At 49.9% G+C, this 25,915-nt stretch overlaps 2 protein-coding genes across 3 annotated transcripts; both read left to right on the forward strand.

Annotated features, from left to right (window-relative positions):
• Window positions 1-875: 875 nt before the first annotated feature.
• PIGS (phosphatidylinositol glycan anchor biosynthesis class S) lies at window positions 876-18,940 on the forward strand. 2 transcript variants are annotated; one of them, XM_055257035.2, is made up of 12 exons: window positions 876-1,005; window positions 1,279-1,418; window positions 1,503-1,614; window positions 8,496-8,585; window positions 8,881-8,972; window positions 10,763-10,970; window positions 12,196-12,338; window positions 13,728-13,842; window positions 15,350-15,495; window positions 16,056-16,156; window positions 17,262-17,472; window positions 17,828-18,940. In XM_055257035.2, exons 1-12 carry the CDS (start codon window positions 966-968, stop codon window positions 18,101-18,103), a joined length of 1,674 nt encoding a protein of 557 aa, XP_055113010.2. In that variant the 5' UTR covers window positions 876-965; the 3' UTR covers window positions 18,104-18,940. The 2 variants fall into 2 exon arrangements, with proteins under 2 accessions (XP_055113010.2, XP_055113011.2); XM_055257036.2 differs by lacking the exon at window positions 1,279-1,418 and having other exon boundaries at window positions 903-1,005.
• A 728-nt stretch (window positions 18,941-19,668) lies between these two features.
• UNC119 (unc-119 lipid binding chaperone) lies at window positions 19,669-25,604 on the forward strand. The gene is made up of 5 exons (XM_055257435.2): window positions 19,669-19,975; window positions 23,605-23,718; window positions 24,210-24,312; window positions 24,462-24,634; window positions 24,902-25,604. Exons 1-5 carry the CDS (start codon window positions 19,756-19,758, stop codon window positions 25,012-25,014), a joined length of 723 nt encoding a protein of 240 aa, XP_055113410.1. The 5' UTR covers window positions 19,669-19,755; the 3' UTR covers window positions 25,015-25,604.
• The last annotated feature ends 311 nt before the right edge of the window (window positions 25,605-25,915 follow it).

Here is a 25,915-nt window from a genome sequence, read left to right on the forward strand (position 1 = left end):
GTTGTGAGGTTGGCTGAGAACCTGAGTCTAAGCAGATAAAAAGAAGAGATAACAAGCTGCGTGTGTTCTGTGTCAACTAGGGAGGCTACAAATGCTCCACCCTGTGTGGCCTGACCTTATAATAACAAAAATAGCTTGCACATAGCACCAACCCTGTTCTAATCACTTTATATGTACTGACACATTTCATACAACTCTATAAAGTAGGTACTATTACTATCATCCCTATTTTAATAGAGAAAACAGGCACAGAACGATCTCACGATCACTCACCTAATAAGTGATGAAGCCAGGATTTGAACCGCAGTGATCAGCATCTAGAGTCTGGGCTCATGACTTTTCAAGATTTTTAAGTGCAGTATCCTGAGTTTTCCAAGTTGGAAATGAATTAAAACGTATTTTAAAATAGCGAGAGAGCCAATTGTGCTAAAACATACTAGCTTGCTACCTCCGTGTTGGAGGCTTTGAGGAGAGGGCACCCCAAGAGGAGCTCTACGATAAGGATAATAAGATCGTGACAGTTGGCGTTGAGGGCTTTCCGTGTGCCAGGCTCCTCACAAGAACGCCCTCATTTATGTAAGTATCTCCATTTCCAGATGAGCCTCGGAGCTGCCTGTAGTTGCCCAGCTAGTATTTAAGGACTGCAGAGGTTGCGCTCTTGATTGCGGGGCTAGAAGTGTGTTCAACAGGGAAGCGGGGGACTTCGTTCCAACAGCGCCGAAACCCGCACGGCCCCTCGGCAGTCCCTCCGCGCTCGGGTGACTTCCTTTCAGACCCCCAGCGAAACTCCCAGAGGAGCCCTCCCACCCCTCGCCCGCTTGCTCCCGCCTGCGGGTCTGGAGTAGTGCTCGCGATTGGCCCTGATCACTGCCGCGGTCCTGCCCCCTCGTTGCGGAGATTCCGATTGGGTGAGGCTCACGAAGCTCCGCCCCCCCCCGCGGTGGCCGGAGCAGCCGGAAGCTAGCATGGCGGCCGCCGGGGCTGGGGCTGCGGCTACAGACCTAGGTGCGGTGGGCTTCGGGTGGGGGCCTGCAGCTAGCTGATGGCAAGGGAGGAATAGCAGGGGTGGGGCTTGTGGTGTGCGAGAGGTCCCGCGGACGGGGGGCTCGGGGGTCTCTTCAGACGAGATTCCCTTCAGGCTTGGGCCGGGTCCCTTCGCACTGAGATCCCAATGAACGCGGGCCCCTGGAGGCCTGTGGCTGGGGCTTCTCCGCGTCGGGGATGGGGCCGGTACCCTAGCCCGTTTCCAGGGCCTCAGTCGGTTCCCCATGCCCTCAGAGGTGGCCCGGGGCCAGCGCGCCGCCCTCTTCTTCGCTGCGGTGGCCATCGTGCTGGGGCTACCTCTCTGGTGGAAGACCACGGAGACCTACCGGGCCTCGTTGCCTTACTCCCAGATCAGTGGGCTGAATGCCCTGCAGGTGAGACTGCTGTGCGGGAGGGTCGGGGGACAGCCCCCCGGCAAGGTGGAGACTCAGTGACGGCCCTGATGCTCCTTCCTGTAGCTCCGCCTCATGGTGCCTGTCACTGTCGTGTTTACGCGGGAGTCAGTGCCCCTGGACGACCAGGAGAAGCTGCCCTTCACCGTTGTGCATGAAAGAGAGATTCCTCTGAAATGTGAGTTCCTGGGGATCAGGGCTGCTTTTCGCGTCTGAGCTCAGTTCAGAGCTGAGCTGGGTGGGAGGAGCGGGGGTGTAACATAAACGCAGTTAAAAACTTACTGTTGAAAGACCTCTCTGAATGAACAGTGTGTTTGGTCAGAAAAAAACTACTTTCAAATTCACAGTCACTAAATAGCAATTTTACTCATAAGACAGGCTACCTAATCGGAAGCAGTTGATGCCCATCAGGGTATAGGGGAAGAGGTGGGATATAGTGGAAAGAACACAGAGTTTGAAATTAAATTGGATTTGCATATAGGCCCTATTTAGTTCGTTTATTTATTTATTTATTTATTATTTTTTGAGACGGAACCTCGCTCTGTCGCCCAGGCTGGAGTGCAGTGGCGCCATCTTGGCTCACTGCAACCTCCGCCTCCTGGGTTCAAGCGATTCTTCTGCCTCAGCCACCCGAGTAGCTGGGATTACAGGCGCGCGACACCACGCCCAGCTAATTTTTGTATTTTTAGTAGAGACGGGGTTACACCATGTTGGCCATGCTGCTCTCGAACTCCTGACTTCAGGTGATCCGCACGCCTCAGCCTCCCAAAGTGATGGGATTACAGGCGTGAGCCACCGCGCCCAGGCCCTATTCAGTTTAACACTAAACACTTTACTGGGGTACTTTTTTTAGGTACCAGGAATTTAGGAGTGAATAAGAAATTGATAATGGTTTCAAGATGTTCATAGGTAGGGGAGAAAGATAAAATAAATTACAGTAGAAGTATACAAGAAACAGAGATTGCACTTAGTAAAGAGTATTAACCATCTGGGAGGAAAGAAAGGCAGAGAAAGTTTTGAGAGATGTAATTCTTAAGTCGGATTTTTAAAGGATGTGTAGGAATTCAGGTTAAATGGGAAAGGGAGGGAGAGAATTTCAGGCAAAGTGAATAGCATGAGACAGTATAAAGATAGCTGATAGTTGTTGCTCGCTGTGTGCCAGAAACTAGGTGAAGCATTTTATATGTGTTGCCTCATTTAATCCTTTCTAATGATATGATCCCCATTTTATAAATGAAGAAACTGAGGCTTAGAGAATTTAACTTGTTCAAGATCGCACAGCTAGTAAGAGATGGAACTGGGATTTAAATCCAGGCCTGACTGATTCCAGTGTTCAGTCTTTTAACCAACAAACTATACTCCTGTGTGAAAGTGTGGCGGGGTGAATCAGCATATTGGGGGACCTATGAGCAGTTTTGCCTTACTGGAATGCGTAGTGAAAGACTGGGAATGACTGGAGATTTGGGCTGAGTCTAGAGCATGAGGCGCCTGTGTGCCATTTACTTTTTTAGTTCTTTAGCCTTGGTGAAAACATTTTTTTTTTTTTTTTTGAGAAAGGGTCTCTCTTTGTTGCCCAGGCTGGAGTATGGTGGCATGATCAGGGCCCACTGCAGCCTTGACCTATTGGGCTCAAGCGATCCTCCCACCTCAGCCCACCTGCCTCAGTAGCTGGGACTACAGCCACACACAATCACACCCAGCTGATTTGTTTTGGTATTTTTAGTAGAGATAGGGTTTTGCCATGTTGCCCAGGCTGGTCTCGAGCTCCTGGGCTCAAGTGATCAGCCTCCCAAAGTGCTGGGATTACAAGTGTGAACCACCGCACCCGGCTGGTTAAAACATTTTTTAAAAAAAATATTTCATATGGTTCAGCCTCTGTACACACACAAACTTCTTTTCTTTTTTTTTTTTTTTTTGAGATGGAGTTTCACCCTTGTTGCCCAGGCTGGAGCGCAATGGCACGATTTCAGCTCACTGCAACCTCTGCCTCCTGGGTTCAAATGATTCTCCTGCCTCAGCCTCTGAAGTAGCTGGGATTACAGGCGCCTGCCACCACGCCCAGCTAATTTTTTGCATTTTTAGTAGATACGGGGTTTCACCATGTTGGCTAGGCTGGTCTTAAACTCCTGAGCTCTGGTGATCCACCTGCCTCGGCCTCCCAAAGTGCTGGGATTACAGGCGTGAACCACCATGCCCAGCCAAACTTCTTGTTTTCTAAACGAAAATTGGACTATCCCTCACAAGTTAGTTTGCAATTTGATTGTTTTCAGTTTATCATGGATTTCTTCATATTTGATGACACAGTGTTCAGTAATATGGGTATACTGTAAACGTATAGTATAGGCAACACGTATAAAGGGTGACCAAGAGTATAGAATTTGGGATCAGAGAGCTGGAATTCAAGCCTTATTCTGCCACTTATTTGTGTAAATTTGAGTAAGGTTGTTAACTTCTCTAAACCTTGGTTTCCTCATCTGTTAGACAGAAATAGTAATAGGGTTGTTCACTTATTCAACAAGTATTTATTGTGTACCTATGTCAGATACAGTTCTAGTTACTAGAGATATAGCAGTGAACAAAACAGACAAGAAGAACACAATAAAAAAGACCAAGCTGGACGTGGTAGCTCACACCTGTAATCCCAGCACTTTGGGAGGCCGAGACAGGCAGATCACTTGAGATCAGGAGTTCGAGACCAGCCCGGCTAACATGGTGAAACCCCATCTCTACTAAAAATATAAAAATTAGCCGGGCGTGGTGGCGGGCGCCTGTAATCCCAGCTACTTGGGAGGCTGAGGCAGGAGAATCGCTTGAACCTGTGAGGTGGAAGTTGCAGTGAGCCAAGATCCCACCACTGCACTCTAGCCTGGGTGACAAGAGACTCCATCTCAAAAAAAAAAAAAAAAGAAAAAAAGAGAAGTAAGTCAAATGTATGTTAGATGGTGATAGAAGAAAAATAGAGCAGGACAGGAGGAGAGGGAATTTTCTTGAGGAATGGGAGGGGATTGCAGTTTTAGATAGGGTGGACAAGGGAGGTCTCATTGAAAAGAGGACATTCAAGTAAATACCTAAAAGGCGAGGGAATAGACTGTGCAGATATCTGGGGGAAGAGCATCTTGGCAGAGGGAAAAGCATGTCTAAGGTCCTGAGTTAAGAGCAAGTGTTGTACCTTTCAGGAGCAGTGAGAATCTCCTTGTGGCTTCACTGGGGTGAATGAGGAAGAGAGAAAGAGGAAATGAAATAAAACCAGAACAGTAGAAGGGGGCTGAATCACTTAGGGCCTGGTAGGTCATTGTGAGAATTTGCATTCTAGGCTTTTATTCTAGATAAGAAGGGAAGCATTGAAGGTTTTTTGTTTCTTTTTTAAACATGACTACCATTATCACACCTAACTAAGTTAGCAGTGATTCCTTAATATCACCTAATTCTCAGTCTGTATTTAGATCTCTCCAGTTATCTCCAAGGAATCCTTTCACAGATGGTTTATTCCATCAGGATCAATAAGTTGCATTTGTCTTTTTGTCACTTTTATTTTATGTCAGCTCCCCCCACCCTACCCCCATACATTTCTTTCACACCACTGATTTGTTGGAGAAACCAGGTCATTTGTTTTATAGAACATCTCACATTTGGGATTTGGCAAGTGGCTTCCTCACAGTTTAACTCATTCCTCTAGCATCCATATTTCTTATAAACTGGGAGTTAGATCTAGTGGTTTGATTAAAGCCAGGTTCAATTTTTTGGATGAGAATACATTGTAGGTGGTGCAGTGTACTTCCTATTGTGTTGTATCCTGAAGCACTTAATGGCTAGTTGTTCCATTTTGGGTGATGCAAAGATTATGTAGTGAGTTCAGGTATTATCAGCCTGATCTCTATATTTTAGACTTTCTCATCAACCTTTTACATGATATTTTTAGCATCTATTTGATCATGGAATCCATTTCATTAGCAGTCACAAGATAGTGCTTTTTTTAATTTTTATTTTTTTTAGAGACATGGTCTCACTCTGTCACCCAGACTGCAGTGCAGTGGCTCAATCATAGCTTACTGCAGCCTTGAAATCCTAGGCTCAATCAGACCTCCCACCTCAGCCTCCCAAGTAGGTAGGACTACTGGTGTGTGGCCAGGCACAGTGGCTCACGCCTGTAATCCCAGAACTTTGGGAGGCCAAGGCGGTGGATCATTTGAGGTCAGGAGTTTCAGACCAGCCTGGGCAATGTAGTGAAACCCCTTCTCCACTAAACATACACAAATTCGCTGGGTGTGGTGGTGTGTGCCTGTAGTCCCAGCTACTCCGGAGTCCAAGACAGGAGAATTGCTTGAACCTAGGAGGCAGAGGTTTCATTGAGCCAAGATTGTGCCACTGCATTCCAGCCTGGGAGACAGAACGAGACTCTGTCTCAAAAAAAAAAAAAAAAGTAGGCCAGGTGCAGTGGCTCACGCCTATAATCCCAGCACTTTGGGAGACCGAGGCGGGTAAATCACTTGAGGTCAGGAGTTCAAGACCAGCCTGCTCAACATGGGAAAACCCTGTCTCTACTAAAAATATAAAAATTAGCTGGGTGTGGTGGCACATGCCTGTAATCCCAGCTACTTGGAAGGCTGAGGTAGGAGAATTGCTTGAAACGGGGAGGCAGCTGTTGCAGTGAGCCGGGATCCCACTGCTGTTCTCCAGTCTGGGCAACAGAGCCAGATTCCATCTCAAAAAAAGAAAAAGTAGAGAAGGGGTCCTTTTTTTTTTTGAGATAGGGTCTGACACTCAGGCTGAAGTGCAGTGGCCCAATCATAGCTCACTGTAACCTTGAACTCCTGGGTTCAAGTGGTCCTCTTACCTCAAGCTCCCAAGTAGCTGAGACTACAAGAATGTGCCACTGTGCCCAGCTAATTTTTTATTTATTTTATTTTATTTTATTTTATTTATTTATTTATTTTTGAGACAGAGGCGCACTCTGTCACCCAGGCTGGAGTGCAGTGGCGCAATCTCAGCTCACTGCATCCTCCGCCTCCCGGGTTCAAGCGATTCTCCTGCCTCAGCCTCCTGAGTAGCTAGGATTACAGGCACACAGACACCATGCCTGGCTAATTTTTGTAATTTTAGTAGAAACGGGGTTTCACCATGGTGGCCAGGCTGGTCTTGAACTCCTGGCCTCGAGCAGTCCACCTGTCCTGGCCTCCTAAAGTGCTGGGATTACAAGCGTGAGCCACTGCACCTGGCCTCAGCTAATTTTTAAATTTTTTGTAGAGACGGGGTCTCACTGTGTTCCCCGAGCTGGTCTCAAACTCCTGGGCTTAAGCAATCTTCCCACTTCGGACCCTAAAGTGCTGGAATTACAGGCATCAGCCACCACACCTGTCCAAATTAGTGACTTTTACAATTCTGTCATTTCATCTTCCTGGAAGAAATGTATGACCTGGAATTCTTTTATAAAGAAAAGAGGAACTTTTTCAATAAATTTTAGGTTTAGCTTGTCAAGTTTCAGGAGGCAAAAAAATCCCTTCAGGATTGGCTTACATGTATATATTAATTTGGGGAGAGTTGACATCTTTATAATAGTCTTTATAATGTGACATCTTTATAATATTCATCTAGGGACCTTGTATACTTTTCCATTTTATTCAGATATTTTATGTCCTTCAGTAAAGTCTTTGAAGTTTTCTTCTTAGAGTTTTATACATTTATTCCTGGGTATTTTTATACTTTATTGTTAATGTGATTGAGGTTTTAAGAGATGTTTCTAATCAGATATTGCTGGTATTTATGCGGGTATTGATTCTTGCATGTTCTTGTATCTAGTCATCTTATTGAACTGTTGCTAGTTCTAATAGTTTTTCAGTTGGTTCTGATTTTCTTGAGAAATAATTATGCTATTTCAAAGTGGCCATTTTGTCTGTTTCTTTCCAATACTTATAAGTTTTCTTTCTCTTTCTTCACATATTACATTGGTCAAGAACTTCAGAAAGAACAATACTGAATAACAATGAGAATAGAGGAGATAGCAGGCATCCTTGTTTTATTATTAACTTTATAGAATTATGTTTAATGTTTTGTCATTAAGTGTGTGGTTTTTTATTTTTTATTTTTTTGAGACAAGGTCTGGTTCTACTACCCTGGCTGGAGTGCAGTGGTGCGATCTCAGGTCACTGCAACCTCTGCCTCCCAGGCTCAAGTCATCCTCCCACCTCCACCTCCCAAGTAGTTGGGACTATAGGTGTGCACCACCATACCTGGCTTTTTTTTTTTTTTTTTTTGAGATGGAATTTCGCTCTTGTTGCCCAGGCTGGAGTGCAATGGTGTGATCTCGGCTCGCTGCAGCCTCCGCCTTCTGGGTTCAAGTGATTCTCTTGCCTGAGCTTCCTGAGTAGCTGGGATTACAGGCGCCTGCCACCACACCCAGCTAATTTTTTGTATTTTTAGTAGAGATGGGGTTTCATCATGTTGGCCAGGCTGGTCTCGAACTCCTGACCTCAGGTGATCCACCCGCCTTGGCCTCCCAAAGTGCTGGGATTACAGGTGTGAGCCACTGTGTCTGGCACATACCTGGCCAATTTTTGTATTTTTTGTAGAGATGGGGTTTCATCATGTTGCCCAGGCTGATCTCCAACTCATGAGACCAAGGGATCCGCCTGCCTTGGCCTCCCAAAGTGCTGGGATTACAAGCAGGAGCCACCGTGCCCAGCCTGTGTGTTTTGTTTTTTATCAGGAACGTTCACTGAATTTAATTATTTTGGGGCAGTGATTGGAATGACCATATGGTTTTTCTCCTTTTGCCTATTAATGTAATGACTATTGAAATAGATTTCCCAGTGGGAAGATATTTCAAGCTGAAGGACCAGTGTGTGCAGAGGTGAAGGCAAGAGCTGGGGCAGATGGGAGAAATGGGTGTCATGTGTTTGATATCATCTATTCAGAAATCATTAGAGTTGGCTGCAGCTGCTTGGTCTTTTTCTGTAAACAGCCATCTTGCTGTCCTCAGATGCTGGACAGTGTTAGGTCTGGGAAGGTGGGCAGAGGCCTGATGCTTGCTCTTTTCATCGTGCTACTTCTTATCCCTCCCAGACAAAATGAAAATCAAATGCCGTTTCCAGAAGGCCTATCGGAGGGCTTTGGACCATGAAGAGGAGGCCCTGTCATTGGGCAGTGTGCAAGGTATGGGAAGGGATGAGCACACCATTTTAATGTGAAGCACTCTTTTTCCTTCTGATCTCTAAGTGCATAGTTCCCATGCTTTGGCTTACCTCCAAAACCTCTCGTGGAATGCTGGGAATGAGGAACTGTGGGATTCAGCCCAGTCCACTGAGGGCCAGAGAGGTTGATTGGCTTACCCAAGCCTGACCACTGTGTCAGCTGAATGTGGGTGAAGGGGTGGGTCAGGCATTCTGTGGGGCTGGGGGGAGATGGAATGGTGTTTTGCTCTTAGTGTACCACCTGTTCTTGCCCCCAGAGGCAGAAGCCATGTTAGATGAGCCTCAGGAACAAGCGGAGGGCTCCCTGACTGTGTACGTGATCTCTGAACACTCCTCACTTCTTCCCCAGGTAAGGTAACAGAGAGGCTGCGACTTTGCCTTATCCCTTCAGCTCGTGGACTCCTGGGTCACCTCCTTCTTGCATCATTGCTACCCATTTCTTCCATTTGCTACAGAAAACTCTCCAAAAAAAATTTTTTTTTTTTTGAGACGGAGTGTTGCTTTGTTGCCTAGGCTGCAGTACAGTGGCGGGATCTCAGCTCACTGCAGCCTCCGCCTCCTGGGTTCAAGTGATTCTCCTGTCTCAACCTCCTGAGCACCTGGGATTACAGGCATGTGCCATGTAATGTATTTTTAGTAGAGACGGGGTTTCGCCATGTTGGTCAGGCTGGTCTCAAACTCCTGACCTTGTGATCTACCTGCCTTGGCCCCCCAAAGTGCTGAGATTACAGGTGTGAGCCACCACATCCAGCCTCCACATATTTTTCATAAAGAATACTGGCTGGGTCTGGTGGCTCACACTGTAATCCCAGCACTTTGGGAGGCTGAGGCAGGCAGTTTGCTTGAACTCAGGGGTTCAAGACCAGCCTGGGCAACATGGCAAAACCCCATCTCTACAAAAAATAAAAAAAATTAGCTGGATGTGGTAGTCCCAGTTACTTTTGGAGGCTGAGGCGGGGGGAGCGCTTGAGCCTGGGAGGTGGAGGTTGCAGTGAGCTAATATCATGCCACTGCACTCCCCATCTCTACTAACAATACAAGAATCGGCTGGGTGCGGTGGTGCATGCCTGTAATCCCAGCACTTCGGGAGGCCGAGGCAGGCGGATCACTTGAGGTCAGGAATTCGAGACCAGCCTGGTCAACACGGTGAAACCCCATTTCTACTAAAAATACAGAAATTAGCCGGGCGTGATGGTGGGTGCCTGTAGTCCCAGCTACTTGAGAGGCTGAGGCAGGAGAATCACTTGAACCCAGGAGGCGGAGGTTGCAATGAGCCAAGATAGTGCCACTGCACTCCAGCCTGGGCGACAGAGTGAGACTCTGTCTCAAAAAGAAAACTTATAATGAAATATTTAATTTTTATAAAAACACTAAAGAAAATGTTAATGAACATCCCCATCCCACCCCCAGCTCACAGACTGCAGTGCAGTAACACAGTGTGTACTTCCATGGTTATACTCCATTCCCTTTCGGCCCAAGGCAACCAGATTTTGTGTTTGTAATTTTCTTGCTTTTCCTTAGAGTTTGGTCACATATGTTGTATCTCTGTAAACAATGTATTTTACATTTTTGAATTTATATAAATGGTGGCATATAGCACATGTTCCTCTGCCACTTTTATTTTATTCCCTTCATGTGGCAGAGTCTGGTGAGAGAATCATCCATAATTATATAGTTGAATCTATGTATCATTGTATAAACATAAACATAATTTACCCATTCTATTGCTAATGGACATTTGGATTATTTCTAGGTTTTACTGCTAGAAATAATGCTATTGTGAATACTTGTTTCTTTGCCATGTGCCATTTTTATCTCAGACTCTCCAGTTGTCAGTTTATTCTGCTTTTCTTGCTCAGCATGCCATCTCTGAGTTTCTATTTCACCATTTTGCCAGCCCCTGAAGAGTTAGATGCTGCCTGGACCCATGTCTGCTGGGAAAAAGAAGGGAACGGAAACAAATGAAAACAATATGTACTCATAGCTCAGAAATGCTGAGTTAATAGCTCATGAATATCAAGAGAGGTGCAAACCTGTTGGTCATTGGCAAAGGGGCAGATTCGGAACAATAGGAGCCAGGGTGCTTTTCGGCTTTCTTTGCTGAGCCGTGGGCATTCTGTCCCTTGCTCACCCCCACAGGACATGATGAGCTACATTGGGCCTAAGAGGACAGCAGTGGTGCGGGGGATAATGCACCGGGAGGCCTTTAACATCATTGGCCGCCGCATAGTCCAGGTGGCCCAGGCCATGTCTTTGACTGAGGATGTGCTTGCTGCTGCTCTGGCTGACCACCTTCCAGAGGACAAGTGGAGCGCTGAGAAGAGGCGGCCTCTCAAGTCCAGCTTGGGTAGGGCACCAGGCTCTGCCACATGAAGGGAGAGGAAATGAATTACATGGGGCAGGAGGGAAATCTGCATGCCAACTTCTTTCTCCTTTCTTCTCTAGTCTCAATTTTTTTCTTATTTATTTTATGTTATTATTATTATTATTTTATTTACTTATTTATTTTGAGATGGAGTCTCGCTCTGTTGCTTGGGCTGAGTGCAGTGGCGCGATCTCGGCTCACTGCAAGCTCCGCCTCCCGGGTTCACGCCATTCTCCTGCCTCAGCCTCCCAAGTAGCTGGGACTACAGGTGCCCGCCACTACTCCTGGCTAATTTTTTTGTATTTTTAGTAGAGACGGGGTTTCACTGTGTTAGCCAGGATGGTCTCGATCTCCTGACCTCGTGATCCACCCGCCCCAGCTTCCCAAAGTGCTGGGATTACAGGCATGAGCTACCGCACCTGGCCTATTTTTTTATTTTTATTTTTTGAGACAGAGTTTTGCTCTGTTGCCCAGACTGGGGTGCAGTGGCGCGATCTTGGCTCACCACAACCTCTGCTTCCCAGGTTCAAGCGATTCTCACTCCTCAGTTTCCTGAGTAGGATTACAGGTGCATGCCACCACGTCTGGCTAATTCTTGTATTTTAATTTTAATTTTATTTTTTTTTGAGACAGAGCCTCCTGTTGTCCAGGCTGGAGTGCAGTGACGTGATCTTGTCTCACTGCAACCTCCGCATCCCAGGTTCAAGCGATTCCCCTACCCCAGCCTCCTGAATAGTTGGGATTACAGGCACCCACCACCACGCCCAGCTAATTTTTGTATTTTTAGTAGGGACGGGGTTTCACCATGTTGACCAGGCTGGTCTTGAACTCCCGACCTCAAATGATCTGCCTGCCTCGGCCTCCCAAAGTGCTTGGATTACAGCGTGAGCCACCACACCCGGCCGACACTTGTATTTTTAGTAGAGATGGGGTTTCCCCATGATAGCCAGGCTGGTCCTGAACTCCTGGCCTCAAGTGATCCGTCTGCCTCAGTCTCCCAAAGTGCTGGGATTACAGACATGAGCCACAGCGCCTAGCAGCTTTTTCTTACTGTGTTCCTCATCCCAGTTTTGTCCTCCTTTTGGTTCCATGATGGAAAGCAGCCCCATTCCAGAGGAGAAACAAGTTCAGCTCAGCTGGGAGTACAGGCTGCCCCTCTTCTTTGATCCACAAGAGCCTCTGACTTCCCTGACTCCTGTTTCTGTAGGCTATGAGATCACCTTCAGTTTACTCAACCCAGACCCCAAGTCCCATGACGTCCACTGGGACATTGAGGGGGCTGTGCTGCGCTATGTGCAACCTTTCCTGAATGCCCTCAGTGCCACTGGCAACTTCTCTGTGGACTCTCAGGTGAGACCGGGAGCAAGGTGAGGAGTCCTTTTCAACATCTATACATATTTACAAGTGCAGTCTGTTCCTCCATCTCTTAGAGCTTGCTGATTTGCTAGGAATTTCCTGTGTGTATATGTATGTGAGTGTCATAAGGGCGGGTACTGGGGGTGTGTGTGTGCCCTTGTCTGTGTCCATCCATCCATTGAGGGCAGATTCTGGTGTCTTTACTTCCTTGGCATCCAGTTGAGGGAGTTTGTCAGTGCTTGTTAACAAACCACCTTCCTATAGCTCCCTCTAGACCTATACTCACCAGTTGTGCTTAGATGTTAATGCCATGACCCATCTTTTTTTTTTTTTTTTTTTTTGAGACAGAGTCTTGTTCTATTACCAGGCTGGAGTGCAGTGGTGCGATCTCAGCTCACTGCAACCTCCACCTCCCAGGTTCAAGCGATTCTCCTGACTCCGCCTCCTGAGTAGCTGGGATTACAGGTGCGCGCCACCATGCCCAGCTGATTTTTGTATTTTAGTAGAGACGGGGTTTCACCATGTTGGCCAGGATGGTCTCGATCTTTTGACCTCGTGATCCACCTGCCTTGGCGGATCCCAAAGTGCTGGGATTACAGGCATGAGCGATGGAGCCCAGCAGAGCCATTCTTAAGGAATTTAGTTTTTAGAAAAATGCTTCCTGAAATTTGTTATTGTAGTAACAATAAAGATGTGAAGGGCCGGGTGCGGCGGCTCACGCCTGTAATCCCAGCACTTTGGGAGGCTGAGGCAGGCGGATCACAAGGTTAGGAGATCAAGACCATCCTGGCCAACATGGTGAAACCCCATCTCTACAAATATAAAAATTAGCTGGGCATGGTGGCACGCACCTTTAGTCCCAGCTACTTGGGAGGCTGAGGCAGGAGAATTGCTTGAACCCGGGAGGTGGAGTTTGCAGTGAGCCAAGATCGTGCCACTGCACTCCAGCCTGGCAACAGAGTAAGATTCCATCGCAAAAAAAAAAGATGTGAAGAGTGTAGCTTTCTGTATCACGCTGTCTCCTTGTAGGGAAAACATGTGGGAGAAATTTTTATCAGGTCTTACTAGTGGGAGTAATTGCTTCTGAATAACTGGCTTGATTTGATCTTGTAGACACTGAATTATGTTGTTCTTTGTTTCTCTCTTTGTGTAGACTGTTAGGAAACCTGGTAAAATACGTGGTTTTTAAAACATGTATTTAGTTTATTCACTTTACCCTTGGCTTTGCTGTTTTCTTCTGCAATTATTTTCTCTCAGCCCTGATTTTGTCTCTTATATGTTGCCTTGTCCTGGTTGTGTCTTTTTTAGGGCACCTCAAATCTTTTTTGGGAGAAAGTAGAATATAAATCTAAACAAAGTAACTACTCCCTCTTTGCTCTACAGATTCTTTACTATGCAATGTTGGGGGTGAACCCCCGCTTTGACTCAGCTTCCTCCAGCTATTATGTGGACATGCACAACCTCCCCCATGTCATCAACCCAGTGGAGTCCCGGCTGGGTGAGCACCTAAGGATGAGGGTCTTTCTTTTCTGCCAGGCTAGGGAGGGATCCTGACGGCTCAGCTGGGTGGGGGATGGGAATTGGAGGTGGATTATATACAGTGACGGTTCCCAGGTTGGGTTGGTGTGAGGAGACTGTGGCGATTGAGGCTTGTTTTTTCTTTTTTTGAGACAAGGCCTTGCTCTGTTGCCCAGTCTAAAGTGCAGTGGCACAGTCATAGCTCACTGCAGCCTCCAGCTCCTGGACTCAAGTGGTCCTCCCACCTCAGCCTCTCGAGTAGCTAGAACTATAGGCATGTGCCACTACACTTGACTAATTTTCAAAATTTTTTTTAGAGACAGGATCTCACTATGTTGCCCATGCTGGTCTTGAACTCCCCTCAAGTGATCTTCCCACCCCAGCCCCCTAAAATGCTGGGATTATAGGCGTGAGCCACCATGCCTGAGCCCTAGGTTCCTTTTTCATGATGCTCTGTTGATATCTCCATCTTCACACCTATCATATCCAAAAGCATTTATTAAACATGATTCCCAGCACTTTTTACAAATGAATGGCTAGGCTGGGTCTGTCTCCCTAAAAGCCATCTAGGAGAGAGGCTGTCACACACATAGGAAAGACAACAGCAAAAGTACTTGAGGGCAGAATTTGAATTGACAGTTCTGCTGATTGAGGTTGAATAACCTTGAAGCTAGTACCATAGTTTTTCATTTTTCGGGTGGAAATTGGGAAGAGGAGGTGTGACTAAGAACTGTAACACAGGCAAACCAAAGTAAGTATATCTAATTGTCGAATCTCAGATACCAGAGGCAGGCTAGTGTGGCCCGAGGATTGTGAGGGGGTGGCATGTGAGGCCTTAGAAAATTCCTCCGTTCATTTATTCATTCAACAAACATTGACTGAGGGACTACCTTATAACAGTGCTGAGTAGAGAAAAGAAGGGCATTCCAGGCAAAGGGAACTGTGAGCTTAGATGCAGAAGAGTGAGAGAGCTTAGGCATTCAGGAAGCTCAGAGTAGTTTAGTGTGGCTGAAATGTGAGTGAGTGACCAAAGATGAAGCTGGTAAGGTAGGCAGAAGCCAGATCATAAAGGACCATGTTAAGGAGTTTGAACTTTAACCTGATGGGGGTGGCTAGCCATTGAAGGATATTAAGCAGGGAACTGACATAAGGTCAGATTTCTGGTTTGCATAAAACTATCTGTAGTAATATGGGTACATTGTGGAAGTGGCCAAGAAAGCTGTTGTAGACAGTCAAGGGGCCTTTGAGGAGGGAGAATTTGGGGGTGTTTTGGAGCTAAGGACTATGTTTCCATCTGTGTGGCACATCTCGAGAGAACATTCTGAAGCCCTTTACTAGAGACACCCTGGGTAGGAGGATATCCTAATGATTGTTAGTTGGGGAATCAGTCCCAGAGTGAGTGACCAGCAAGTTAGAGGCCGACCTGGGACTAAGGTCCAGGTCCAGCATGTTTTGATATTCTGCTTTCCCTTGTCTTTACACCACAGGGTCCAGTGCTGCCTCCTTGTACCCTGTGCTCAACTTTCTACTCTACGTGCCTGAGCTTGCACACTCACCGCTGTACATTCAGGACAAGGATGGCGCTCCAGTGGCCACCAATGCCTTCCACAGTCCCCGCTGGGGTGGCATTATGGTAATAGTCAGACTACACAGACCCCAGAGCCCATGCTTCTGGGACAGGCAGGTGTCCCTGAAACTGTGTTCCTTCTGTTTTCCTTCTGGTGTCCTCCATGGCCCAGCCTGTGGGAGGGGCAGGCACCAGGGAGGTGAGGGTGCTATGTGCTCATGCCCCTCTTCTGCCAGCCCCACTTTTGTTTCCGCCAGTGTTTTCTATACTATGACCCTTTGCCCTTACCTAGGATCATTCTGTGTCCATCTTACATCTTGGCCTTATTTGTGGGAGTCTTGCAAGGCTGGGAGCCTTGTCTCCCTTGTTAGACTGGAAGTTTCTCATGGGGGAGAATTCTAAAATGGGATAAGAAAAAAATACGTTCTACAGGACTTTCAAGGGGGTAATTGGGATAATGTATTTAATGCTCCCCATAGTAGGTACTCAAAAAATATTAGCTATACCATGAGGTTTATAGCTTCTAAAGAGCACAGAATATGTCTTCCTTTTCTCTCCAGAGTGCCTAGGGCAGAGCTGTGCATGGGCCTGGTATGATGTTGTGGCAATCTCATTCCCCCTTTCAGGTATATAATGTCGACTCCAAAACCTATAATGCCTCAGTGCTGCCAGTGAGAGTCGAGGTGGACATGGTGCGAGTGATGGAGGTGTTCCTGGCACAGTTGCGGTGAGGTCCTGGATGATCCACTTGGGGACATAGTCTCCTTGGCTGTAGAGGGGAGTTGCAAAGTGGAATCAAGTCTTACCTGGCAGGGATATCTTGGCTGTGCCTAGAGCCCCAGGGAAACCAAGAAAAGTTTCTAAGGATCCCATCATCCTTCCAAGAAGGCTAGTAGGTGACAAAATCTTTTTTTTTTTTTTTTTTTTTTGAGACAGAGTCTCGCTCTCTTGCCTAGGCTGGAGTGCAGTGGTGCCATTTCGGCTCACTGCAGCCTCCGCCTCCCGAGTTCAAGCAATTCTCTGCCTCAGCCTCCCGAGTAGCTGGGACTACAGGCGCCCGCCACCACACCTGGCTAATTTTTTGTATTTTTAGTAGAGACGGGGTTTCACCATCTTGGCCAGGCTGGTCTTGAACTCCTGCCCTCGTGATCCACCCTCCTCGGCCTCCCAAAGTGCTGGGATTACAGGCGTGAGCCACTGCGCCCAGCCAGCAAAACCAGTTTTAAGAAAAATAGACTCATGAATGTCAGGTCCATGGAGTGTGATTAGGGCTGCTTAAGAAAATAGCTGTTAATTCTTATGCTGCCTGATGGATTGAGTGGCTGCCTGAGGCTCTGTGTTGAGGATTCTAAGGCTGTATCTGGGCACATTAGGAAAGAGTATTCTTCTGATTGACTAGCAGTGTCTCACAGATGCAGGCTTAGAGAAGCACAGCACATGTACCTTGGCAAAGGCAGTCCTGGATCATCCCTTAATGCTAAGTCCCATTGGCCCCATTTGTTCAAAGAGAGGGTAGAGAAGGTGAAAGGATTAAACTAAGTTGGTGTTATCAGAAGTATTTTAGCCATGGAACCTTTTTTTAAAAAACAAGATCTTGGAAATCTAATGTAGAAACAGGTAAAAGCAGAAACACTGGTTGAAGCAGTGTTTGGGGCCAACTTGCTTGGTGTTGCCCTTATGCCCCCAAGACCCTGAGGTACTTCCCTTTAACCCTTATGGTTCTGGGTAAGATTGAAAATCACTGGCTTAGGACAGATATTTGAGAAATCTTAGCCATCATCTCCCACCTTGTGGTCTCAGCCACCTTGATCTTAACTCCGATGTTCCTACAGGTTGCTCTTTGGGATTGCTCATCCCCAGGTGCCTCCAAAATGCCTGCTTTCAGGGCCTAAGAGTGAAGGGCTAATGACCTGGGAGCTAGACCGGCTGCTCTGGGCTCGGTCAGTGGAGAACCTGGCCACAGCCACCACCACCCTCACCTCCCTGGCGCAGCTTCTGGGCAAGATCAGCAACATTGTCATTAAGGACGACGTGGCATCTGAGGTAAGCGGGCAGGGGATGGATTCTGCAGCTTGGGACTGGAGTAGCCAGAGAGGGCCAGAGTGTGGTGAGACCAGAGAGCCTGTGAGGTCCACGGTATGTGTGGGCTTGCCATCTTTAGCGTCCGAACCTTCCTCTAGACGGCAGTACCAGCCCCCAAGCAGGAGTGCAGATGAGAGTGCGAGGTTTCAAGCCGACCCTAGGAAAATAAACCATATCCCTGTAGACAGACTTCCATAGGTCCTGGATGAACTCCAGGCATCTTCCTTGGTAGATGGAAGGCACAGTAAGGCCCAGCACCCTTTCCACCAATGCCTAGGACTTACTGGTATACCCTCTTGTCCCTTCTCCTTCCTAGGTGTACAGGGCTGTAGCTGCAGTCCAGAAGTCAGCAGAAGAGTTGGCCTCTGGGCACCTGGCATCTGCCTTTGTCGCCAGCCAGGAAGCTGTGACATCCTCTGAGCTTGCCTTTTTTGACCCGTCACTCCTCCACCTCCTTTATTTCCCTGATGACCAGAAGTTTGCCATCTACATCCCACTCTTCCTGCCTATGGCTGTGCCCATCCTCCTGTCCCTGGTCAGGATCTTCCTGGAGACCCGCAAGTCCTGGAAAAAGCCTGAGAAGACAGACTGAGCAGGGCAGCACCTCCATAGGAAGCCTTCCTTTCTGGCCAAGGTGGGCGGTGTTAGATTGAGAGGCACATACATGGGGCCTGCCGGAATGACTTAAATATTTGTCTCCAGTCTCCACTGTTGGCTCTCCAGCAACCAAAGTACAACACTCCAAGATGGGTTCATCTTTTCTTCCTTTCCCATTCACGTGGCTCAATCCTTCTCCACCACCAGGGGCCTCAAAAGGCACATCATCCGGGTCTCCTTATCTTGTTTGATAAGGCTGCTGCCTGTCTCCCTCTGTGGCAAGGACTGTCTGTTCTTTTGCCCCATTTCTCAACATAGTACACTCGTGCACTAAGAGGAGGGAGCATTATGGGAAAGTCCCTCCCTTCCACACTTCTCTCTAGCCCCTGCCGTCATGAAGGGGCCAGGCATTGGTCACCTCTGGGACCTTCTCCCTCCCCTCCCTCCTAGCTGGCTTTGTCCGTCAGGTACAGTCTGGCGGGAGTCCAGGAGGCAGCATCTCAGGACGTGGTGCTGTGTATGTGTCTGTGTGTGTGTGTTTGTGTGTGTGTGTGTGTGTGTGTGTGTGTGTGTGTCAGAGGTTCCAGAAAGTTCCAGATTTGGAATCAAACAGTCCTGAATTCAAATCCTTGTTTTTGCACTTATTGTCTGGAGAGCTTTGGATAAGCTTTTGAATCTCTCTGAGCCTCAGTTTTTCATTCGTTCAAATGGCACTGATGATGTCTCCCTTACAAGGTGGTTGTGAGGATTAAATGTGATCAGCATGTAAAGTGTCTGGCGTATAGTAGGCTCTTAATAAACACTGGCTGAATATGAATTGGAATGATACAAAGTCTGAGCTCGACTCTTTCTGCATTCACGCGTAAGTAACAGTTTCCTGGTGTTTGTCCTCCTGTGCCCACAGGTCCACTTTGCTTCCACGTGGCCATGTGCCCTTCCTAGCTGGATTGCCCAAGTCTGTTAGCATCTGCTTTTTACCTGAGATACTAATTCATCAGGTCAAAAAAAAAAAAAAAAAATCTTGAGCACCAGCTGCAGGGAGCCTTCTGCTAGGTGCAGGGGTCCTACAGAGAACAAAGTAGGCAGGACCGGTGCTTTCACAGAGCTGAGCTTTCAGGGGGAAGAGTCATAGGACAAATAAAAATAATTTCACATAATGCGTTAGAAAGACAAAAACAGGCTGGTCAGATGGTGACTGAGGGGGAAGGACTTCAGACTGGGTGTGAGGGAGGCCCTTTGAGCAGATGACATTTGAGCTGTGACTAGGAGAAAAGAGGCCATCTGGGGAAGCCCATCCAACCAGAGACCCTGAGCCTGGGAATCACAAGCAGAAAGGCTGGAACACAGTGAGTAAGCGGAGAGGTAGTCAGGACCCCACTAGTACCAGTACAAGAAAGTGTTAGAAAAACAGAATGAAGCCCAGGGCAGGATCCCCCGACTCCCATCCCCCGCGTCGGCGGCATTTCGGGAGGGCTGGGCCGGGCGGCGGGCGGGATCAGCGCAGGGCCCACCCCAGGGGCGGGGCCGGGGCGGGGCGGTGCCTGAAGCCCCGGCCGGGGGCGGGGCTGCGGACGCTCCCCCTTCCCCCGGCTCCAGCCGGCGCAGGCAGCGGCGGCGGCAGCAGGCAAGCCGCGGCCCCGCGAGGCCATGAAGGTGAAGAAGGGCGGCGGTGGAGCCGGGACGGGGGCGGAGCCCGCTCCAGGGCCCTCGGGCCCGAGCGTGGTCCCCATACCACAGCCGCCGGCGGAATCCGAATCTGGGTCCGAGTCGGAGCCGGACGCAGGCCCAGGGCCCAGGCCGGGGCCGCTGCAGAGGAAGCAGCCGATCGGGCCGGAGGACGTGCTGGGGCTGCAGCGGATCACGGGTGGTGAGCACCCACGAGGGAGCGCCGCCCGCGGGTGGGAAGGGGAGAGGGTGCGAGGGGCCCTCCCGGCGCGCCAAGCCCTGGCCCCCGCCCCCTTTCCCGCCTCCCCTCCCCCACCGAGTCCCCTCTCTTGTGTGCCCTGCTCTCCCTTCTGCCGCCAGGTCTGATCTCTGTGTACCCCCTTCCCTTGATCTCTCTCTGTGCCTCCTTCTTCTCCCTTTCGAGATTTATTCCTTCCTTTTCCAGGGGCCCGTCCCCTTTTCCCAGCGTGGAGGTACGTGCGGCAGCAGCTGCAACCGTAGCCCTGTAGCTGTGGAGTCTCCAGAGCGCCTTGAGGCCCGCCCCTGCACTAATGAGGAGAGGGGCTGAGTGCAGCCAGCCTGTCCTCAGCCCCCACGCTGGAGGCTAGGTGGAGGCTGAGTTACTTGGGAGGCATTCAGACTCTTCATGTCTCCCCAACCGTTAATACCCTCACCCTGATCCTCCAGGAAGACTTGGGCCATTTTCTTCCCCGGGAAAGAAACTGAGCAGGCAGCTTTAGTGTGTTGGCGGTGGTTCCTCTCATGGGGAGTGGCTTAACGTCCCTCCAAGCCTAGACTAGCACCTGTCCTGTTCTGGGGGCTCTGTCACTGTCATCAAGGGAGGGTTGGTCTCCACTGTGGTTAAAAGTTTCTGAGCTGGACTGCCTGGGTTGAAGTTCCAACTCTGCCATATAATTGGCTGTGTGACCTTGGGCAAGTAACCTCACCTCTCTGAGCATGTCTTTTCATCTATAAAATGGGGATAATGATACCTATCTCGTAAGATTATTGTGAAGATAAGGCCTCTGATTCTGTACAGTGCCTGGCATCTGTGCATGCTGTGTACATTGGGCTCTTTGATCAGTAGTATTTTTGGGCCCTACAGGGCTGCTCATAGCGCTGCCTGGAGTCAAACAACTTGGCTTTCAGGGCAGGGGAGGGGGTCATCATAGGCAGGGAATGAGGGCTAGGAAACCTCATAGCAGAGGCTTTGGATGAGCCTCAAAGGATGAAAGGTGCATAGAGAGACAGTGGCTCTCCACCTTGGCCACATTCACCAGCAACCTGCCCTGGCCCCCTTTGTGAGAATAACTGTTGGGGGGCTTCTCTGTGGGTATGGGGGGCATGTATTGGAGTGGACCTGAGCCCTAGAGCTTCCAAAGCAGCAGAACACAGGGCTCCCAGACAGAGCTGTGGAGGGGAGGCAGCCTTGAGCCTGTGCTCCTGGGTCCCTGGGGGCCAATTCCTCTCTCCTTACTGAGCTAGGCAGCAGCCATTCTTGGCTGGGCCCCCAGAGTACTGAGCTCCCTTGCCCAAGCAAGCATCCATGGAGAGAGGGAGGCTGGACCAGGCTGATGTTGAAGCCAGTTGGGCTACAATTTGCAATAGCAGCATTTAGGATTCAGCTTAGCTCTGGGACAGAACTTTCTCAGAGGAAGTCCAGAGGTCAGACTGACTGAGTCCTGAGTAACTTTGGGGGTTTATTTTGCAACTAGAGGGAGCTTCTAGCTCATGTACCACCATTTGTATCCTAATTTGGAGGAAATTCTTAGCCTTTAGAGATGGGAAATCTGTGAAGGGTAAGTAGAGGAAAGGGCTTCATGGGAACCCCGTCCTGTGCAGGAGTTGAGAACAGAGTTCCAGGGATTTCCACCCTGGCACCCCTTGCCTGGTCTCTTCTGACCCTAATCATGCAGGTCCGAGGTTTGCTGTTCCCAGATTACTGGGCCCTGAATCCAGCTTAGGAAGCTATTTGTGGCTGAGAGGAATAGAGCAGTTGTGTTCTGAGCCCTTGGCCACTCTGCCCCTTATTCTGACCTGACCCTGGGTCCCAGGCCTCATCCTTCCTAGAAGAGAAGGAGTGGCCGTGGTGTTCTGAGCCATAGACATCCCTGTTCCTCACTTCTTCTAAGGACAGAGAGGTTGATAGATTGAGTTTGCAGTAGAAGAGACTGAGTTTAGACTGCAGGAAGTTGTTCCCAAATGAGAGAGGCTCCAAAAGTTAGAGAATGGGAGAAGAGAAGGCCTTACAGGGATCTGGGAGTTGGGCACTGGGATCCTGCTCCGCACTCTGCCACCTCCGTTCCCTATGCTCTGTACCTTCTTTCTATGTCTTTATACTGGTGCTTACTTGCTGTGAAAATAGGGTGAATGGGGTGAGATAGGGGTTGCCCACTTCCATTCTCTCCCCACCCCACATGTGGGCTGTAGTAGACTCAGGGCCCTGCCTCTTCCCCAAGCTGTATAAAGTCCATGCTGGGCCCCAGGGTACCAGATGGCTGCCAGGAGGGCTTCCTGGAGGGGACTGCATCAGGCTTGGGGAAGAAGCAGGACTGGGAAAGAGAAAATGACTTTATATTCACTTCCTCTTCCTGCCCCAGAGGAATAGGACGTGGCCCAGGGGCCTGGAGGGTGATTTCCGGGCTTCTGTGGGCCACCAGGGGAGGATGTGATGCTGTGCAGGCTGACAGCACGAGTCCCTCCCTGCTCTCTTTGTTGCCAGGGCCTCCCTGAGCACTTGAAGTTGCTGCTGCAAGAGCTGTGAGCGTTAGATCAGGCCCTGTAGCTCCCTGAGCTTCCTCAGGCAGGGCCTCCCACTGTTCTTGGATCCCTTTCTGGGCCTGAGGACTCCCCTTACCCCTTCCACACCCACTGCTGCACCTGCCACACCCTCTTCCTGGCCTAGCCTGTGTTCTTCTCTATGGGGGTCCAGGACTACTTTCTCCATGGTGGTGGCTCATAGCCAGGGCTGCGTAAATGACCTCTAAGGGGGTTGCCTCTGCTTGCTAAGACTTCCTCCCATTTGGAGATCAACAAAGGATGAGAGCAAAGTTGGCCTCCTCCCCCCTGCCATATCCCAGGCTCTGGGCTTGAGTCAGCAGAGCTTTGGTTAAGCTGCTTAAGGGAGCTGGGCTGGTGTAAGCTCCTTACTGAGAGGAGGGGGTTGGGAGGGGAGGAGGAATAGGGAAGGGGTTGTTCACCTGCCCCAGCACCACCCGTATCAGGGAAAGTCCCCTCAACATCAGCCTCACCTGATACATCTAGATGTCATGCCAGGGGCAGCTGTGAGGTGAGGGTAGGAATATCCTCCAGAGAAGGACTGTGACTCTCCCAAGACAGAGCTGTGTGGCCTCCTTTACAGTGTGGTTCTTAAAGGCAGGGTACCAGAGAAGTTGATAGACTGAGTTGCAGTAGAAGAGACAGGTCAGACTGCAGGAAGTTCTTCCCATATGAGAGGAGAGGCTCCTACCAGGCTGGAGACCCAATTCTCCCAAAGTCATCTCGCCAGCCTTGGCAGAGCGGAGGCCAGAATGAGGACCCTCAACTCCAGGGTGGGAGGGAGAGTGTTCGGGAGGTGGCCTTGTCCTCTACCCTTCTCTGCCCTGCCCTTCCCTGGCCCCCAGAGACCACTAGGATGGCACTCCTTATCCCCTGTTAGATCCCCATAGCGGAGTTGTGCCCTTCCCCAAGGGCAGGGGCTGAGGTCCCTCTTTCCAGAGGGCAGTGATCCCAGGGATGAGAAGAGGGTAGCTACTCTGGGGTCCCACACAAGCTGACCTGGCAGCAGGGGCTTTGGAGCCCCTTCCTTGCTCAGCTGCCTCTTTCCCCTAGACTACCTCTGCTCCCCCGAGGAGAATATCTACAAGATCGACTTCGTCAGGTTTAAGATTCGGGACATGGACTCAGGCACTGTCCTCTTTGAAATCAAGAAGCCCCCAGTCTCAGGTGAGTGGGCTGGGTGGGCCATTGATGGAGAGGCAGATACGAGCTGTGGAGTAGGCTGCCCAGGGACTCCTTGGGCCACAGAGGAGTCTACAGAGCTGGGGCTTGGACCCCAGCATTCTCAGGAGTCTGCAGGCAGGGGGGCCCTTTCTTTTCCTTCCCATATGTTTCTGAGGCTGGACATCTTGCGAGGTCAGCCCCTACCCCTTCGGTCCCTGCCAAGCTGCCTTCTGCAGGGCTCTCTGGGAACTGCAGTCCTATGGGTCCCAGGCCTCAGCATCCTGTGGCCCCCGGAACCACAGTGGCAATTGGGAACCTGCAGACCTAGAACCCCTAGGTGGCACTATTTGGCCAATGGTCTGAGCCTTCAATGTGCCCCAGAATTTCTTGGGGAGTTTAAAAAAAATCAGATAGATGGGGGCCCAAGGGTAGAACCCTGGGTGGACAAGGGCCCAGCCTGAAGCCCACTGAGCCCCAGCTGGGGTACATTGCAGAACGGTTGCCCATCAACCGGCGGGACCTGGACCCCAATGCTGGGCGCTTTGTCCGCTACCAGTTCACGCCTGCCTTCCTCCGCTTGAGGCAGGTGGGAGCCACGTGAGTCGCTGGGCTGGGGGTGGTGGTGGGGGTGAGGGAGAGGGTGTGAGTGGGCCCTTCTCAGCCTCTCGTAGGGGTGGCCTGTCCTGAGCCCGGATGGCTAGCTGACTTCAAGAACAGACTCAGCCCTGCCTCCTTCTCTTGCTCAGGGTGGAGTTCACAGTGGGAGACAAGCCTGTCAACAACTTCCGCATGATCGAGAGGCACTACTTCCGCAACCAGCTACTCAAAAGCTTCGACTTCCACTTTGGCTTCTGCATCCCCAGCAGCAAGAACACCTGCGAGCACATCTACGACTTCCCCCCTCTCTCCGAGGAGCTGAGTGCGTGGGCAGGGTCTTCTGGGAGTGGGGAAGTGGGGGCGTCTGGAGACTGAGCTGTGGGAGGGAGGGGGACTTGTGGGTCTGATCCCATTTCTCCCCACCCTGGGGCTCTTCTGTGTCTGCCACCATTCCCATATCATCTGTAGAGAAAGAGGCTGGGGATATTTCAGGCTGTTTGGCTGTCCCTGTACCCCAGTCCTGAAGCCCCTGCAGTGGCCAGACTCAAGCTCCTGACCTTTGCCCGGCCTGGCTGGGCCTCTCTTGCAGTCAGCGAGATGATCCGTCACCCGTATGAGACCCAGTCTGACAGCTTCTACTTTGTGGATGACCGGCTGGTGATGCACAATAAAGCAGACTATTCCTACAGCGGGACACCCTGACCCCACGGCTACCCTGACCCTAGGAGGCTCCAGTTCTGGGCCGGGAGCTGTGACCTCCCCAACGCTCACCCCTCAACCCCAAGTCCTTGGCTTGGGGAGTTCTCCAGGAGCTCCGGACCCTGAGTCAATGTTGGGAGGAAGGGTACCTGGTGTCCCCAGTCAAGCCCATGAAGCCCATGGGGCCTGCTCCATGGGGTGGGGTCGTAGGGAGGCTGTTTGCCTCCATGTCTAGGAAGGCCTGTGAGAGAAGCAGTCAGGACTTCCGGACAACTTAGCTGGGCCCTACTTGGGCCCAAGTTTCAGAATAGTGTTCCCCTATCAAGGCTGTGACTAGATCAGGCAGGGATCCATTCCCTGTCCCCTGCCCACTACCTTCAGGCCATTTAGAGTTGTAAATTTACAAAGATCCATGGTGGGCTCCAGCTGCCAAGCCACCCAAGGGAGTCTGGGCCCTAGGCCTGGCTCCATCCCTCCCCATGAGGGGCCAAGACACTGCCTGAGGTGTGGGAGGGACTGGCTGAGATCGCAGCCCATGGTAGGAGCTGGACCAACTGTATATAGTTTTCAATAAACTTTTTCCTTTTCTGTTCTCTAGTGTGGCCAGCTTCTGTGTGTATGGGCAAAGAAAGGAGCAGGGATAGGCAGGAATGTGCTTAAGGCAGTAAAAATGTCTCCTACCTCCCACATTCCAGTGCACTCTCACCCCTTAGTCTTCCTGTCCCCTGATTCTCTGTACCCTGACACCATCTAGAGTCAGCATTTAGAACATGATGGAGCTGGAGAGGGTCTTTCTTGTGATGAAGGAGACCCAGACCCTGAGAGGGGAAGCTTTGGCCCAAAGTCAGAGCCAACCCTGGCAGAACAGAGGCTGAAACAAAGGCCCTGAACTCCAGGGTGCAAG

Source organism: Symphalangus syndactylus, chromosome 20 (assembly GCF_028878055.3).
Source record: "Symphalangus syndactylus isolate Jambi chromosome 20, NHGRI_mSymSyn1-v2.1_pri, whole genome shotgun sequence".
NCBI lineage: Eukaryota > Metazoa > Chordata > Mammalia > Primates > Hylobatidae > Symphalangus > Symphalangus syndactylus.